Source organism: Pungitius pungitius, chromosome 12 (assembly GCF_949316345.1).
Source record: "Pungitius pungitius chromosome 12, fPunPun2.1, whole genome shotgun sequence".
NCBI lineage: Eukaryota > Metazoa > Chordata > Actinopteri > Perciformes > Gasterosteidae > Pungitius > Pungitius pungitius.
This window is the reverse complement of record NC_084911.1, coordinates 19,076,867-19,095,343: the sequence shown is the minus strand read 5'-3', so window position 1 is coordinate 19,095,343 and position 18,477 is coordinate 19,076,867. Positions and strand designations below refer to the sequence as shown.

Below are 18,477 nucleotides of genomic sequence, written 5' to 3'. Positions count from 1 at the left end.
AGTCTTCTCAGGGAACCCCCCCCCAGGGGGTAAATTTAGCCGCCACTGTCCAGGGTGCTGAAGCCAGCTGGGCAGCTTAACTCTACTTCTAAGTCCTAAAACCTTCTTCAAGCTTCAACCTCTGAGGATTTGGGCTCATAGTCTCTTATTTTCAGCCTATTTTTGGGTTTATGCCACGATTTGAGACATTCCCTTGTCTGATTTCATCCCTGTTTATAATTTAGTATTTCTTCAGCCTTTTAGGAGTTATAGGGAGGGTGGGACAACAAGGACATTTTAAGATATGAAAAGTTGAACGTATTATCAGGAGGTAGTATCTGAGCTGAACCTCCTAGTGGGACACAATGAGTCCACATCGCCGATCCGAGCGCAATTCCCTTGTGAAACAGAACGGCACGTTTGTTGTACCAAGATGCAAGATTCAAAAGGGACAGTTTTAGATGAAGTGGTTCTTGAGGATCTTTTCTGCCTGGTAGGTAAGTAGTGAGGGATATAGTGGAGATTAACACAGACGGGGGAGGGGAGGGAGAGAGGGAGTGGTGTGGAACACTCCTCATTAGTCGGTGGTGGTGGATTTATCAAGAGTAGTATGTGGATGAGGTGAAATAAAATAAACGCCAAAAGAACTTAGAGGGACCGGCACTAAATAAGGTGAGTTTCACATTTTATTACTGTATATTATTAGTACATTTGTTAGAACAGCTGCGTTCTTTTTTTGTAAAAAGGTACTTTTTCAGACAAAATGTCAAAAACATTACCTTAACAATTTCATTATGAATGGAAAAAAGAAAAGTAAGCAAGCCACTGCATTTACTAAGCTGAGAAAACAATGTCTTAAGGAAATGTAATATGGATAACATATATAAATATATTTAATTAGATCCATTACCATTTACTTTTCCTCTCTTGTGTATTTCGGTCCTGCTGTAAATCTGTTAAGAAGCTGAAATGCTCCCAGGGAGCACAAGGTTAATTCTAATTCATTGCATGTACTACTGCTAATATTGATGTGATATCGCCATGTTGATGAGACGATTCCTGCATGAGAGAAACATTGGATTTCCCCGCACAGTGGCTGATGTTTTCCAAACCAGCCAGAGATTAGTTGAAGTGGATTAAGGTAGACTAATGCAATTCCATTTACAGGGTCTGTGTTCACGTGCACTCACTCTGATGTTTACCCCCACACAGAGTGACATTGTGTCTGTTACAACCTATCGGCTTGAAGTTGGATGGACGAGTCTTGTGTGGGTTTCTTTGTACACTTCAGCTCTAAGACAAACAATGGAGAAAGGTTTTCGTTTAAGGAAACATGCTTATTCAGCCGAGAACGAGATATAAACAGGGATACTTCTTCTTCTCAGATTTTAGGACAGCTTCAGAGGCTTTGCCAAATAACCAAAGATGACATTTTGTATAAATAGACAATCACAACCTATAAAGAGTGTGATTCAAAGAGATACACCAATTCTTATGTCATTGATGATGTCATCAATGTAGTTAGGTCCTCCCTCATCAATAACAACTAATGCCAATTAAACATTTCTTGAAAAAAATAAGTCAGTCAGACGAGTGAGTGAACACAACGAGGGTCACACACGAGAGTGGTTTTTATCTCTGAGCATTTATTCTCACATCATTTTAAAGATGTTTCAGCCTTAACTAATTAACTAAGTACATTAATGATGTACTAATATTCCTGTTACTTTGCTTTATCCTTCCACCGCGCTACATTCAGTTGGCAGTTGTAGTTACTGGTCATTTTTTTTAATGAAGATTTGAAGTAAGTGGTTTCAAGTGGTTTCCAACCTTAAAGTGAAAACCTGTTCCAAGTTTCACAGCAGTCCATCCAAACATTTCAACCTCAACGTAAACCTGAGCATCACTAGCATCCCCATCTGCATCCTCGGGGGGGGCCGCGAATATCTACAACAACAGATGGAGATATTTCACTGTGCAGCGCGGACAGAATCTCCCTGGCGCCGTCTTTTGGACCTTTTTGTTCGGCGCCCTGTGGTGCAGAGGATGAAGACAGTGAGATGCGGCTGACAGCTTATAATCAAACTGACAATGCGTTGGCGTCGGTGGCTCTTTTCTCCCACACAATGACTCGCGCGCTATTGTTCGCGTTTTAGACCTTTGTTCGATGTGAGCGACGTTGTTCGTTCCCACAGTGTGTTAATTCAAAGGGCGGGAATATTCGGAACAATCCACGTCTCTGTGGCCTTCTGCAGACATGTGCATCCTCGACATGAGTCATCGGTTAAACCCTGACCGTCATGGGGCAGTTCAGAATAGAATGGCAGATTTAACCATCCATCCATCTATTCCTGTATCCGTATCATTATTATTGTTATAATAGTCATTATTTCTTAGCACTCTGGGGGCTCCTGCTGCTGCTCTGCAGGGAGAGAACGGGGTCAATGCGACACGGCTCACCACACAAATCACATGTCGTTGTGGGAATAGCATGTGTATGTACATCCGAGCGTGGCTTCATCTGTTCCAGCTGTCATGAGGGAGGATGAACAACAGATAGAGGTGGAAAACAGAAGGGAGGTGGTGGCCGAGAGAAGGGGAGGAGCAGAGAGGCAAAATGTCCTTAATTTGTTTAAGCCGAAGGGATTTTTGGATTACCTTTGGCAATTGATCTCGTTACGTCGTTGCACAGTGACAGCGGGATGTCTACTGTGGGTGGGGCCTACATGTGTGTTTAAATGTCAGGAACTCACAACCCTGCAAAAGGGCACAATAGAGTCATGATTACCAGAATGTGACATTTCTACTTGTTTTATTTACTTTATTATTTGGCAGAAGGCAAACCCAGTTTTCTAGTTGTGCTTAATACCCCAATTAAGCCTGGACCTTAATGAGGTAAAGTCACAGTGTGCCTCAGGGAAGCGTTAAACTGATATAAACTTAACTTTGTACATTGGGTTTTGGGAACAGAACAAATTAACGAACAATAGATAATATAGAATGAATAACTAAGCAATATTTCCCATTGTGGTTCCAAATTGTCCATTGGGATAAAGTCCTGAGAAGGTAGTCGTCATGTTGACATGCCACATCTAAAAAGGGACTGTGTGAGTACTGACTGTTAATGTGATTTTTGAAATTAGCTGTACTAGCAGATCAAACTACCTGACGCTGGGAATCGGGTCCACGGCAACATTTGGACACTATTTGAAAGCACAAAGGATCCGAGTGCTTGATTCCCCCCTGGAATTGTAAATAAAAAGAATCTCTTGCTGTCTTTGTGTGAGATGACACTAGAGACTTAATGGTGGGAGGGAGGAGAGTGAGGATTAAAGAGCTTAAACCCAGGTGAAAGGTCGAACAGCATCAAGTTTGAATGAAGGACACGTCTGAAGAGAGAATTAGTTTTCAGCTCTCATGGGGGGCTGAGTGGTTTGTGGAAGACTTGTCTAATGTCTTTTTAGAGTTCCCGAAGAGGCTGACCGCTCGTTGTCTGCTCTCCTGGGGTCTCCCACAGCGGCGATGCGACTGCTCAGCGAGGCCCGGCTCCGCAGGGCGGCCGAGGAGGAGGAGCGGGAGCGGCCGGCGCCGCCCGCGCACCGCTCCAACCACCAGTTCAGCAGCATGAAGAGCAAGTTCTTCAATGAGCTCACACACCTGCCAAGTGAGAGCACACACACACACACACACACACACACACCTGTAATGCATATTGAAATCCATCCTCTAGCCGTCATGTCATCTCACGTTTAATCCTCATGTGTTCTATTCCTTCGTTGTGTCCTCTCTCATGTCCTCATGTGACCACTCTGCTCTTGAAGATCATAAACTCAAGAGTAAGTCCATCGCATTTCTTGTCCCATTGAGTTGTTCCTGTGTCAAAGAGCAATGTATTCTCTAAGTCTTCCACAGGTGGGAAGAAAAGAACAGGTGTGTATGGACTGTGGAGGGTTCTTGTCACCTTTTTCCTTTCTGATGAGTCTGCATCACCTCTGCCTCCTTTCTGCAGTGCCCATGTGGGCTGTGGGAGCCATTGTCGTGGTGGTCCTCGCCCTGGTCGCCAGCATGGGATTCTGCATCTACAGGAAGTGCTGCAACAAGGCCAAGAAGCCCAAGAAGGTCCGTGAGAGGAAAGGAGGGCGAGGGCGCAGGAAGAAGGACAAGGATGGAGAGGATGGAGAGGACAAGAAGGTGAGAAAGGGCTCAGAGGGGTCCAAGGATGACAAGGTGACAAGGATAAACGTGGAATATAACGAGATTAAAATGAGAGGGTTTATTTTCCTATCATGCTGTCAGAAGCCCCACCACCCCACCATGTGAATGCTAAGCTAACCAGAAGAAAGGGGAATAAATATGGTCTCCTAACGTTGAACTACTCCTTTTAACGGAAGGTCAAAAGATGCAACAGGGGACATGCGTATCAGAGGAAGCACAACGGCTGACAGATGTTAGCAGCAGTAGGAGCTACGCTGTCCACAGCTGTCGGGATTTCAGCCAGGTCGAGACTAGTGATGGATGAGTCACAGCTTAACCGTCAGCTGCTGTTCCCTTTGAACCAGCATCGACATAGAAAACAGTACGTTTCACATGTTGCAAAACTAAAAAGGATCTTTTTATTTATCCTTTTACGCCTGATCCCGATGATGTTCGTGACAATCGTGAGTATGATCATCCAAGGGCACCGGGGAAACTGCTACAGTGGAACTTTAAAAATGCCCTGTGTTGTTCTCCTGTTAACAAACCAACGTTCATATTCAGTGGAACTGACCTCAACACTGAACCTCTTTACAACTAATTGGGCCTCACTCATGCAAACATTGCTAATAGTGTCAAATCTCCACAGGGTACGTTTAAGGACAAAGGCCTCTGCAGAATATTTCAAGTATTTTTCACTGTATAGTCAACGTTGATCTTTTTGAGCTGGATATGTGAGTTCTGCTGAGACAGCAGAATACCAAGTGTGAGCACCACAGTGCTAACTTGCCTTTTACCTGCTAACCACGCCGCGTGTTTCCCAGGAGGGAGAGGATGGCAAGGAAGACGAGGAGAAGGAGAACTTGGGCAAACTGGAGTACTCCCTGGACTATAACTTCAACGATAACCAGGTACAAGGGTCCACACGATATCCTACCTCTCAGAACCCAACCACAGCCAAGCTCCAGTGTGACTCATTTCCACCTCCGTCTCCAGCTGATAGTCGGCATCCTCCAGGCTCAGGACCTCGCGGCCATGGACCTCGGCGGGACGTCCGACCCCTACGTCAAAGTCTACATGCTGCCGGACAAGAAGAAGAAGTTTGAGACCAAAGTCCAGCGAAAGAACCTCAGTCCCGTCTTCAACGAGACCTTCAGCTTTAAGGTCTGTGTCAACACTGCGGGGAGAGAAGACGTTATTTGCTAAATCCAGCATGAAGGTCAGAGCGCACAGAGCGCCGTAGCGTTGGCCTTTTTCTTTCTCTGCCCTCTTCAGATACCCTACAGTGAGCTGGGGGGTCAGACTTTGGTGCTGCAGGTGTTTGACTTTGACCGTTTCGGCAAGCACGACGTCATCGGCGAGATCAAGATCCCCATGAACAGCATAGACCTCGCCCAGCCAATACAAGAATGGAAGGATCTGGTTGGAGGAGAGAAAGAGGAGGTAGGTGATCTGTTTGGGGCAACCACAGAAAGAGCCCAATGAATGAATGAATTAGCCCTCCTTGCCCCCATGCCCTCTGAACGCGTTGTGTCCCCCACAGCAAGAGAAGCTGGGAGACATCTGCATCTCGCTGCGCTACGTCCCCACGGCCGGAAAGCTCACCATCAACATCATGGAAGCCAAGAACCTGAAGAAGATGGATGTTGGAGGGCTGTCAGGTAAAGGAAGGTGATGGGCTACTCGGGGCTTTCCCGGCAGGCTCTTATCCGCGTTTCTCTCTCAGATCCCTTCGTGAAGGTGGTGCTGCAGCACAACGGCAAGCGGCTGAAGAAGAAGAAGACGTCGGTCAAGCAGAACACTCTGAATCCCTACTTCAACGAGAGCTTCAGCTTCGAGATCCCCTTCTCCCAGATCCAGGTTGGCACGCTCGGCCTGTCGGCCTGACTTTGACACACACGCAGAAGCATTTCTGACTCCTCTGCTTTCCCCACAGAAACTGCAGGTGGTGATCACCGTGTACGACTACGACAAGCTGGGCAGCAACGACGCCATCGGCAAGTGCTGGATGGGCTACGGCGCCTCGGGCGTCGGCCTGCGGCACTGGTCAGACATGCTGGCCAACCCACGGCGCCCGGTGGCCCAGTGGCACACGCTGCAGCCGGAGGAGGAGGTGGATGCTGCTTTGAAGGCCCCCATCCGCTAAACACACACACACACACATATACGGCATCATCTGCATGTGAGGTGTAACCTTCCCTTTGAAGCCCAACCCCTGCATGTTCTTTGAAAATACCTCTGACTAGAATTGTAACCTTAAATGTTTTGGTTTTTATTTCATTCGGGGCACTTTGATTGTCTTACTTTGTGCCCTTCTGGCCCGGTGAAGGTTTTCATCAGTCAAACTCAGCGTGTCCCTCGTTCATAACACAGACTTTCTGTTAAGGAGAGTTTTCTGAGAGTTCTCTTAATAATATTTGGTATTATTTTCAACCTTTATTTTGTAGAGCCACACCCTCTTTAATGTAATACTGCCGTTTATCCCATGGCTAAAACAATCTCTTTTCAGCATACGTAGTCTATAGTATTTTCAAATACATTTGATGCTATATAATGAAAAAATAAATTAGTCAATTAGTTTAAACTGTTGTCTGCAGAACTGTGTGTGTAACGGTGTGTATGTTTTTCTTTTAGTGATGTTTTGCTCGTGTGTAGCAGGATGAATCTCTTCAAACAGTGTCATTAGTTACAGGTTTGATTGATGATCCGTCTGCTTGTGCTTCAACGAGTGGAGATCCTGCTCGGACTATCTGGGGAGGGCACATGCAGATGTTTGTTTGTGGGAGGGTGATTGTGTGTGTGTGTGTGTGTGTGTGTGTGTGTGTGTGTGTGTGTGTATTTGAAACAAATAAACGTTTCCAGGTGGTCTGATAGACTGTTTTACAGATTTACACACACACACACACACACACACACACACACACACACACACCCACCAGAAGAACCACTAAAATTTGAACCGTAGATGTGAATGACACATCATGCCTCAGCATTAGATTCGGATCATAACCAGCCGGTATTATAACCTGAGACGTTTGCTGCCTTTTGTCCCAGTGACCCAATATCCAATGTACAGGCTTTTGTTCTGTACAAAGTAATGTTGCACGGTGTACCGGTACTAGAAAGGTACCGCGGTACCCTTACGTTGAAAACGGTGCAATTTTGAATATTTTTAGTGCCGGTACTTCATTAAAAAAGCTGCAACCAGAGCGCACTCAGTGTTCTGCTCCCTTTCTCAGGGAGACGTGTCCTCACGTGCAGGAGCCGTCCTCGGCTTGTTGAAAGAAAAGATGCCAGAAGTGAGATCTGGAAGTACTTTAGGTACAAAGTATTTATTATTTTACGCATTGCTTTGATCACAGTAACATTACAAAGAAGCCGACGCTAGAGCTCTTAATAGCAGCATCAATGTCTAAACGTGTTATAACCAGCTGCTAACATCGCTACCTGTTACTTTATTTGTGACAAACTGGCAAGGGGCAAACCGTGAGAGGTGGCAGCCTGTAGCTGTTTGTTGGCTTGACAACAACTTTCCTAACAGTCAAACATCAAGCAAGTGCAACACGAGACAAAGCAAGACAGCAAATAAGTTACTGAAGAGTCGTGCAGAAATATAAACATGCAAAATAACCTACAATTCACTGATGTGGGCCTATATGATCATGAGGTCAGAATGCACAAAGAATTGTACCAAACAATACATACTTCATGCAATTTTCATTGTCATTTTTCAATAAAGGGGAGAAACTGACGTTTGATTATGTGTCCATCTTTAATGTACCAAACCCACATAGCTTTAGGGTTTTTTCCACCTCAAACACATATCTGTAAAATGATGTAATTCAACTATGTAGTCATGGCCTACATAGCTGTGTATAATCAATGCTATGTTTTTACCATGTCGCTTTCATTAATATCGTTCTGTGGGCTAATATTAATTAGGGCCGGGACTCGATTAAAAATATTAATCTTTTTAATTAGAGGCTTTGTAATTAATTAATCGAAATTAATTGCATTTTAATTGCATAAATATTTGACCTGAGAACAGTGAGAAGTAATTTTTTTCACATGGATTTTTATTTTTGTTCAACCAATTCCAGCAGACAAGTGTAGAAATAGCATTTTTAGAAATATAGTACTTTCAGAAATTCCGGTAGCCTAAAGGTAAGTAGACCTTCTGTAAACTAGGTTTTTTTAAGTAGACCAATACTTTCAAGTACATTCAGAACATTGGTTATTTTTTCAGACGTGGACTTAGTTACCCTGGTCCTTAAACCAGTCATCTGGTGCAGTGTGGGTTGGGTGTGGGTCCTTGTACGTCCACGCTAGCTGCTAATTGTGTTGCGTTGAGGTGATACTTGAGGCTCGATGTGAATTCCTTGTTGCACAGCTTGCACACAACCACGCTCTTATCGACGCTTCCATCCGTGTGTTTATTATAAGAAGATTTCCCATTCACGGGGCCACCCGACACGGTCTCGTCAGCTTCTTCGTTCATGTTCACTGTGGTTTGTTGTTGTCTGAAGTCATGGACGCTAGTTGGTGCTCCAGTATAATCGGTCCCCCCGAAACTCATCCATTGAGAAACGTTCCGCGGTGCAAAAAATAAGTGTAAAAATGCGTAAAAAATGTTTAATGTGTTATTTTTTGTGTAATTAATTAATCTTAATTCACATTGTAATTAATTAATTGTAATTAACGCGCTAAAGTCCCGGCCCTAATATTAATATAAATGCATTTATTTAGTGTTCAAAAAGCTGGGCAGGAACAGGCTGGTAAAAAGGGAACCTTACAGTTTTATTTATTACTATCATAGACAAATATTCCAGTATCTTAGTTGTGGAATTGGATCAAAAGTATCGGCTATCATAATATTTTGGCAGGTAAAGTATTGAAGTCATAATTTTGGTATCGTGACAACCCTAGTACAAAGTGTAATTAACACTGATAAATGTGATCTCAGAGGGGTCAGCGTGTGTGTGTGTGCTAAACTAAAAGTTTTCTTATCCTACATGCTCTGTAAATGACCCCATTCAACCGTGTTTTCATTATCGCCATCAACAGGGCCGGCTCCAGCCCACTGGCTCCAACAACAAGTGAATTAGATATCTGGCCTCATGTGACCCTCGTTGATACGCTCGCTGCTGCTGGCAAATTAAAATATTTTCATTAATCATGAATTCATTAATCAGTAATTAAGTTGCTGGGAGAAAGATTTGTTGTGCTAGAGGGCGCCCCCACGAATTTGGCGCCCTAGGCGGTCGCCTTGGAGGGGGTGGGGGGGGGGGAAAGGAAGTGTTGGCCAGACGCCTAGGGGCTGGAGCGAGGAGGAGGCAAACTGGGAGGTCGACAGAAGACAAAAACTCCAACTGGAGTGCATGTTGCTTTATTTATACAGAAACATCAAATATCTCTCTCTCACACACACACACACACACACACACACACACACACACACACACAGCAAAGGTCCACACGGCGGCAGGAAACAGTGCCCCCCCTCCTTGTTCTCTCTCTGTATACTTTGCGCCCCTCTGATTTACTTCCAGCGACCTCCCACCTTGCCTTTGCCGTGGATCTTTTTACTGGGAGAGGGAGAGGGGAGGACAGAGGAAAGTAAGAAAGGATGCGACGAGGATGTATGAACGGGTCATGTGGTGTCATTTTTAGGAAAGCCAGTACTCACAATTTCTGAGCGTGTTGGATTCTGTTCAGCAGCACGATAATCTGAAAGGAGGAATCCATATCATTCAGATCAGTTCCATGCTTAATTAATCACGAAAACGTATGCAATAACAAATTCACATTGTTACACTCTTTGCAGTTCATTTGAAGCTCAAAATTTGTGTGATTTTTGCAAAAAACGCTGCAGAGGGAGACTAAACATTTCCCCTTTATCCTGTTGGTTTATCTGGTATTGTTTACTTTGCCTTGAGGCCTGAGGCTCTCAGAGGAAAGATAAAAGAGTACCGGGGCAGATAATCAACAGCATGGCCTCATTTTAGGATGCAATGCTAGATTTTCCCCAAAATTTCCCCAAAATTTCCTCAGAAACAGACAATAACAAACGGATGAAGCGAATGATAAAGCAACTCCTTTCATGTCTATGAAGCTGTGGAGAAACCTATTATTCCAGTGTAAATATAGCAGCTAAACAGTTACCTCATACTTCTGGTGCTTCATGTACTCTATGAAGTCAAACTTCTCAGACTCCAGCTGGTAGATGCAGTTCCACATCTCCTGGGCCTGCACCCTGTGGAAGTGCAAAGGCGAACATTCAGGAAACCTTCTGCGGCTTGTTGCTGAGCGAATGTTGGCGACTCACTTGAGAGACTCCTCCCTCAGGTTGTCGATGCTCAGCGGCTTCCGTCTCTCGGTCAGAGTCTTCCTCTTGATCTCTCTGCCGGTCAGACGCTTGCCCTTCCTCGTCTCTGCCTGGGACCCAAAAAGCACACGGCCCATGGTCAACCATCATCGTCCTCATCATCAGCATCATGGTGGTCATCATGATCTCCAGTGGGAGGGCCTGCAGACCTTGGCCAGGAAGCCTCCAAAGTTCGCTCCAATGCCAGTCAGTACTTTCTTCTTCTTGAGGTCGTCTTCGGCCTTCTTCTTGGCCTCCTCCTCTTCTTTTCTGTGACGTTCCTCCTGACAGACAAAGAAGGACGGGTGTCAATCGTATAGTTGTGTAACAGTAAATACGTTGTGCAGCAACACAAAAATAAACAGTGGTTTCACAAAGTTTAAGGAAATGGAGTATACAAGGTAGAGTGTGTGTGTGGGTGTGCGTGTGTGCGTGTGTGTGTGTGCGAGTGTGAAAGAGTGTTACCGCGATCCTGTTCTGCCGGTCCTTCTCCTTCTCCGTTCTCACCCTCTGGATCTCAGCTCTCTCTGAGCGACGGCGCTCCTGATGGAGGTCAAAGCGAAGAAGCCATCAAATACACTCACCGGCCACTTTATTAGGTACACCTGTCCAACTGCTCGTTAACACTTAATTTCTAAGCAGCCAATCACATGGCGGCAACTCAGTGCATTTAGGCATGTAGACATTGTCAAGACAATCTCCTGCAGTTCAAACCGAGCATCAGTATGGGGAAGAAAGGTGATTTGAGTGACTTTGAACGTGGCATGATTGTTGGTGCCAGAAGGGCTGGTCTGAGTATTTCAGAAACTGCTAATCTACTGGGATTTTCACGCACAACCATCTCTAGGGTTTACAGAGAATGGTCCGAAAAAGAAAAAACATCCAGTGAGCGGCAGTTCTGTGGGCGGAAATGCCTTGTTGATGCCAGAGGTCAGAGGAGAATGGCCAGACTGGTTCGAGCTGATAGAAGGGCACCAGTGACTCAAATAACCACCCGTTACAACCAAGGTGGGCATAAGAGCATCTCTGAACGCACAGTACGTCGAACTTTGAGGCAGATGGGCTACAGCAGCCGAAGACCACACCGGGTGCCACTCCTTTCAGCTAAGAACAGGAAACTGAGGCTACAATTTGCACAAGCTCATCAAAATTGGACAATAGAAGATTGGAAAAACGTTGCCTGGTCTGATGAGTCTCGATTTCTGCTGCGACATTCGGATGGTAGGGTCAGAATTTGGCGTCTACAACATGAAAGCATGGATCCATCCTGCCTTGTATCAACGGTTCAGGCTGGTGGTGGTGGTGTCATGGTGTGGGGAATATTTTCTTGGCACTCTTTTGGCCCCTTGGTACCAATTGAGCATCGTTGCAACGCCACAGCCTACCTGAGTATTGTTGCTGACCATGTCCATCCCTTTATGACCACAATGTACCCAACTTCTGATGGCTACTTTCAGCAGGATAATGCGCCATGTCATAAAGCTGGAATCCTCTCAGACTGGTTTCTTGAACATGACAATGAGTTCGCTGTACTCAAATGGCCTCCACAATCACCAGATCTCAATCCAATAGAGCATCTTTGGGATGTGGTGGAACGGGAGATTCGCATCATGGATGTGCAGCCGACAAATCTGCGGCAACTGTGTGATGCCATCATGTCAATATGGACCAAACTCCCTGAGGAATGCTTCCAGCACCTTGTTGAATCTATGCCACGAAGAATTGAGGCAGTTCTGAAGGCAAAAGGGGGTCCAACCCGTTACTAGCATGGGGTACCTAATAAAGTGGCCGGTGAGTGTATATTCCACATTTTTACATTTTTGTATTCTCTAACTCATTCAGAGGTCATAAATAAATCCATCCCTAACATGCTATGTGACAGTGGTGGAAGATGTGCTCAGATCCAACACAGTCAATGGAAATACCACAAGTAATGGTCCCGAATTAGAAGTTCCTGCAAGAAGATTCAACCAAGCAAGGTGTGTGTCAAAGGGCCCATCAGTAGACTTACAATCCGGTCCTTGAGGCTGATGAGCTCTTCCTCGTCCTTCTTCCTCTGGTCAAAGTGGACGTCAATCAGAGTGTGCAGCTCCAGGAGGTCCTTCTCCATGCGCTTTCTGTGGATGTCCTGGTGGGAGAATGGGACGCTCAAACAGCAGCATCCTTGTAGCACTGTGGCCGTGCTGTGAGGACTCGGACAGCTGACTGTTGGGACTGTTTGGATACTTTCTTGACTCAATTCAATTCATTTTGTTTTACTTTGTATAGCCCAAAATCACAAATTTGCCTCACAGGGTTTAGAAATAAGAAGCGGACCAGATCAGTGTTTAAAAGAAAACTGAAATAAATGTTTAAATAAGACATTAAAGAAAAGTTATGTGATGTGAGACAGGAAAAACTAAAGAAAACGTAAATGCACCAGTTTAATATGTGAGAATACTACATTCTCTGTCACCACTCAGAACAAAGCAATGCAATGAAAACCCAAACATGTGGATTATCCAACAGCAACTATCTGAATCTTAGATGATGGTGGATAAGCAGGATCGGGGGGGTGCGGCAGGTGGGAGGCAACACTCCTCCGACTTCCTTTCATCTCAGCATGAGCATGAATCCTGTCCACTGACCAATCTGTAAAATAACCCTCGTAAAGAACACGGGTTGTAAAATGTTGAACGGAAGCCGACCTCTAACCATGCGTTAGAGGTCAGATGACTTTCCTCCTCCAGCTCCAGCACTGACAGACGTTCCTGTTTGATTTATGAAGCAGCTGGAAAATCACAAGGGAGGGAGAACAGGAAGGAGATCCCGTCCCACCCCCTTTTTACAACTTACATCAAAGTCCACCCTGTCGCCCTCTGGGATCTTTGGAGCGACGTGTTGAGGCATCATGGGTCTGAGGCAAGAAGAGAAAATAGAATAAGACTGGGAGATATTGGGCAATGTTGAAAAAAGAACCACTGCAGCATGTGAACATACTTGGGTTTGGGGCGTTCTGATGTTGATGAAAGAGAGAAAGAAAAGGAAACAATAATTAATTCATTATTAAGAGTGAAGGACCATTTTAAAATCTAAAAGTTGTTGAGAAATCAATTAACTGGATAAAAAACAAGCTGCGAGAAAAAGGCAATCAAGCAGTTTTTTTTACATGATTTCTACTTGAACAAAACCTTTTCTTCATTAACGCACAGTCACACTTTAATTAGTTGTGAAAAATGTAGACATGTTAGATAATATTTTAAGGGGAAAAAAAAAAAATGAATTGTGAACAAAGCAATGTGGGTTCTTAAGCCCTGTAAGAGCCATTATGCTCTCTTTTTGACTGTTGTAGTTCCACTGGAGAACACTGGGTGGAGTATGGGTTTAAGGTGTATGTAGATAATCAGGGAGCAAGGGAAGCCAGGTGTTGGGTTTAAGGTGTATATAGATAATCAGAGAGCAAGGGAATGGGGGTGTTGGGGAAGCAAACAGTTTTTGACCGTGAGGATCAAGGGTGAGGATCAAGAGTCATGGTGCATCAGAACTATGGATTGTAACATGTTTGAGCATCAGAACTGAGCAAAAAATAAAGAAGATAAAATGCAGTAGTGGACTGGAACTGGATTCATTTGGAACCACGCGTCAGATAGCCCTACAAAACACCTCTACTAGTGACAAGATGGTAAATTGTCGCTACAAGCCCTTTATGGAGCATTCCTCACCTTCTTCCTGGGCGTCTTGATCTGAGGGACCAGCCACATGAAGACAGAACGAAAGGTGACAGGGGGGGGACAGAATGTGCAGAATGAAGGGTGGAAACAACAGATCGAGGGGGCATTGAAACACAATCAAAATATAACATGAAGACTTTGTCTTTAACCGATTGAGACTGAAAAAAATGAGCCAACAAAAAGATGAAAGAGACGGCAATAAGGAAGGAAGAAGAAAATGTCTATCTCTTCACAATCTCAAAGAGCATGGTTAATAATCCATCCTTAATGGAGGAGAGATGTCTCCGTTGTAATCATTGTGCTCAGGAATTTGTCTAACTGCTGACGTGTGAAACTCCCTCCCAACTGTCACTGGTGTATCTCTCCGACCAGAAGAGACACACACACACACTCCCCTTAAAGTCAACTGAGAGTCTTTGTTTCTCTCGTGCTGTGGATTACTCTCTGGTGTCGTAGTCTCTGACTGCGCCCCAAACAGAGATAACTGGGATTTTCCCTGGCATGAAGTCACCACTGAACTGGACATACCCATCACTCTGTAAACATCCTTGTTTGCGTCATCTATATACGGATGGGGCAGACATGCCAACCTCCCGAAAATCTCCCGAACCGAACTTTCTCCCGAATTTCTCCCGATTTCCACCCGGACAACAATATTGCTGCACCACCCTAGCACCCCCTAATTCTGAGGTCTCAAGGTTGGCAAGTATGGGATAATGGGAGCTGACTTTTAGTAGTTCTATTTTCCCCTAAATGATGAATACATACTATGTGTTTTACTGGTGAAACAATTTCCCCTTCCTGGGGGGTTTTGGGGGCTGCTTGTGCACAGTGCCGTACCCAGTGAGGGATGGATTTCGGGCTCTTTTGGAGCTTCCTCGGGCAACAAGAAAGGAGATGTTTCTACTGCAAGACATTTGATCGCCCTCACAACCCTTTCAGGCTGTCCTAGGGATTTCATGTTTTTGCATTGACAGGTAGTAGTACTAGTAGTAGTAGTAGTAGTAGTAGTAGTGGGTTTTCTTGACCTTACCTTCTCCATCCTCCTCTGCCGCTTCAGGCTCCTCCTGCTCCTCTAGCTCGGCCTCCAGCTCCTCTTCAGCATCTGGGCGGAAGAAAAGCCAAAGAAAGAAATCAAGTTTCACACAAAAAAAGCTCCATTGATGTTGGTCAGTGTTTGCGAGAGACACACAAAATACGTGACATACGGGGACACTGAACTTACCACGCTCCCTGCAGAGAAGAGGAGAAGGGACAGGAAGACAAACATCTCAGTCAACATCACAGAAGTGGAATCCTGGGAAATGACCTACGGAGGGATGGGGCTCTACTCACTCGTACTCCTCTTCCACATCTGACATCTCTGCAAGTAGGAGAATCAAATGGAGATCAACTCAAGCACATTAATGAATCAGCAGAATGACATCATCTCAAGGACTAGAGACTCAGAGAGGTCACAGGTGTGAAAAGATTTCTTCTTGATCATCTTTAGGAGGGATTTCTTTGAACTTTGGGAAATATTCATTTGAGGATAAATTCAAATGACTTTGGTTAACCTCTGACTTTTCTTCCTGCCTCAGCAGGTAAAGCCTTGGACTTATTCAGTCATTTATATCAGCAGCCAGGTTACCATCCAGAGCTAAAAAACCCCGCCCCCCCCACCCCCCGCCCAAAAAACACCTATCCTGTAGTCCCCTACAGCCGCATGTTATGTTTATTGTTAGGCCACGACCACCAGTGGCCTTAGAAATTATGAATATTTATATATCTATATATTTATAGAAACGACCTGGATTAAGACCATGTAATACCGTATCAGGTGTTCAACAGTGACCTGAATGGGGGCTGGGCTGTGCATGAGCACGTGAGTGGGTCCTCAAAGATTAGTCACAGTTGTCCACAGTTCCTATACTCTGCTCTTAATAATCCCTTTTGGAGACAGAAAAACACACAGATGAGCAGAGGGAGACGCAATGCGCGCCGACATAGCTTCGGCTATAAATTGTTCCCGTGAGCTGCCGTTGTCCTGGCGTGGGACGGCGTGCAGACACAGCGGGTGCGTGCGGAGTGACACCTTCCTGGCGCGGTATCTCGAGTATCAGTGCTGCGGGAACAGGTGAGAATGTGAACCCGCAGAGACCAGAGGACCTCTCCTCTTCTGTCCCCCCACTCCGTGCTGGACATCTGGACCTTAGTAGCGACCAGGAACAGCTTGAAAACGGCTGTTTCTGTTTCAATCGGACAAAGAGAAACCTAATTCTTCCCCGTTATCCCTCTACACACCAGCATGCTAAAAACCTCCCCCTGCATTCTCTCCATCCATCTGTCTGTCACCAGCAGGAATCTACAAAGGCCCACGTGTCACACTAACCCAGCGGCATGGCATAGCCAAGTGCTGCTCTTTTTGATTGATTGATTCCACTCTAACGCCTGGAGGTATGGGTAGAAATTTTAAGTCTTTATCCTAAGCTCAACTCGGAATAAAGACTAGAAAGAGGTTGTCTGCTAGTTTCACTGTGTTGTTCAAAAAGGCTCCGACAACCGCTACTTTATCTTCATTAATGTAGCAGTACAAGAGTGGCCAAACACCCCCGAACTGTTACATCATTGGACGATAAAGTACAGCCTCTTCGTACCTTATTGCTTAATTAAATCTACAACTACCAGCAGAGTAACAAGAATCGTTGTAGTGCCCCGCTCAAAGGCTCGGGCAGCGTGATCTTAATTGGCGAGGGACGGTGTGACTCCAAAGTTATGTGAAGGTAACACCTATGAATAGGTACAGGATGGGGGCAGAGATGGACGCGGGGGAGGGGGGGGGGGGGGTGAATGACGGATAGACGGGCGGAGGTGGGGGCTGACTCAGGGGATTTGGGAAAGGATTCAGGTTCCATCAGACAACAGGTTCAGTCCTGGCAGCCCTTAGTGGGGTTAATTTTAGTCAAGGGCAATGTGTGTGTGTGTGTGTGTGTGTGTGTGTGTCAAAACTATTCCAAAGTCCCTTGGAGAGAGGAGGAAATAGTCCTTTTTTCCCAGAGAAGCCATTTCCCAAACAAACTAAAGTTCAATACACTATCAAGCTGACCTCAACCTGCCCCGTGTAAATGTTCTGCTCAAACACAAAGGTCAAAGGTCTGATAGCCGACTAGGCTGATAAAGGACATGCTGGCACTGCAGTGATTTTGATTGTTTTCTTTTCCAGCTACAAAAATCTGCTGTGTAGGAACCTCCATTGGATCAGCTGCAGCATTATTTTCCTGGTTAGATGAGTGTAGAAGTGAATCAGAAAAATGGTTGTTTATTTAATAATGTGGGTGAAAAGACTTTTCTTGAGAAAACGGTTATTTTAATAGGTTCTTAACCTCGCATTAACTTGAATTGTTTCCACAGATAGATGAACAGTGGAATAATCAGCATAAAACTGTGTGGACCACAGATGACTGATCATCTGTGTCATTCTCCCTGTGGTCCCCACAGATAATGAGATGTATTATGTCTGAGAGAGCCACTGATTTCCATGCATTTCACAGTATGAAAGGAATTTACTGGGACTCGAATCTTTCCTGCGACAGATAATTCATTCATGCCACATTTTTTTTTCCATTCTCATTCTTAATAATAGATGTTTCAAAGATATATCCCCTCACCGTGCTGCATTCAAGGACCGTCACACCCGCGCCCAAAATACGAGGAGCTGTTCACTGACGGATCACGCCACTGCAAAATAAAGCACACACATTTGTAATAATAAAACCCTGATCTGTGGAATTTGGATGGTGGTGCTGATGGCTGGGTTTCATGACGCAGCATTCAAAGTAAGAAAGGAAGAGAAAACATGCAAAGTGTTCACTGCGATGAAAAAAAACTGAATTTGTTTTCATGTTACTGAAGAGAGCACACATTAAAGACAGACAGACGTACCTGTATGAAAATGTGGTATCACTCGACACAACAGGCTGGGATACGCAGAATGGCCAATGTACATACAGAGGGGTTTTTATATCGAGAGTCTGAGGGGCCCTCTGTGTGTGTGTGTGTGGTCAGAGCTGGGGGCCACATGCGGATTAAGCGGAGGCAGGAAATACGAGCACCTCACAGGATTAGGGAGAACAGAGGGATGACCTCACTGGACAAACAAAGGGAGGGTGTGACCGAGGAACACTGGGGGGGGGGGGGGGGGGGGGGGACGCTTTTTCCCCATCAAAGGGGAGGTTTCCAGTTCCCAGAAAG

General features: G+C 45.2%; 2 protein-coding genes across 4 annotated transcripts; one reads left to right on the top strand and one right to left on the bottom strand.

The window, feature by feature from the left end:
- The first annotated feature begins 113 nt into the window (after window positions 1–113).
- On the top strand, window positions 114–7,815 carry syt5a (synaptotagmin Va). Of its 3 annotated transcripts, none has more exons than XM_037477483.2 (10): window positions 114–476; window positions 3,497–3,643; window positions 3,801–3,815; window positions 3,989–4,170; window positions 4,998–5,084; window positions 5,170–5,337; window positions 5,449–5,616; window positions 5,717–5,834; window positions 5,900–6,033; window positions 6,110–7,815. In XM_037477483.2, the coding sequence occupies exons 1-10, from the start codon at window positions 413–415 to the stop codon at window positions 6,317–6,319; spliced, it is 1,293 nt and encodes a 430-aa protein (XP_037333380.2). In that variant the 5' UTR covers window positions 114–412; the 3' UTR covers window positions 6,320–7,815. The 3 variants fall into 3 exon arrangements, with proteins under 3 accessions (XP_037333380.2, XP_037333381.2, XP_037333382.1); XM_037477485.2 differs by lacking the exon at window positions 114–476 and adding an exon at window positions 486–651; XM_037477484.2 differs by lacking the exon at window positions 3,801–3,815.
- Window positions 7,816–9,573: 1,758 nt separating this feature from the next.
- On the bottom strand, window positions 9,574–18,354 carry tnnt1 (troponin T type 1 (skeletal, slow)). Its single transcript, XM_062566277.1, has 14 exons — window positions 18,169–18,354; window positions 17,895–17,964; window positions 15,473–15,610; window positions 15,281–15,352; window positions 14,239–14,259; window positions 13,517–13,532; window positions 13,373–13,433; window positions 12,549–12,665; window positions 11,003–11,080; window positions 10,708–10,821; window positions 10,499–10,608; window positions 10,336–10,426; window positions 9,860–9,900; window positions 9,574–9,758 (listed from the first exon to the last, which is right to left on the bottom strand). Exons 7-14 carry the CDS (start codon window positions 13,427–13,429, stop codon window positions 9,713–9,715), a joined length of 654 nt encoding a protein of 217 aa, XP_062422261.1. The 5' UTR covers window positions 13,430–13,433; window positions 13,517–13,532; window positions 14,239–14,259; window positions 15,281–15,352; window positions 15,473–15,610; window positions 17,895–17,964; window positions 18,169–18,354; the 3' UTR covers window positions 9,574–9,712.
- Window positions 18,355–18,477: the final 123 nt, after the last annotated feature.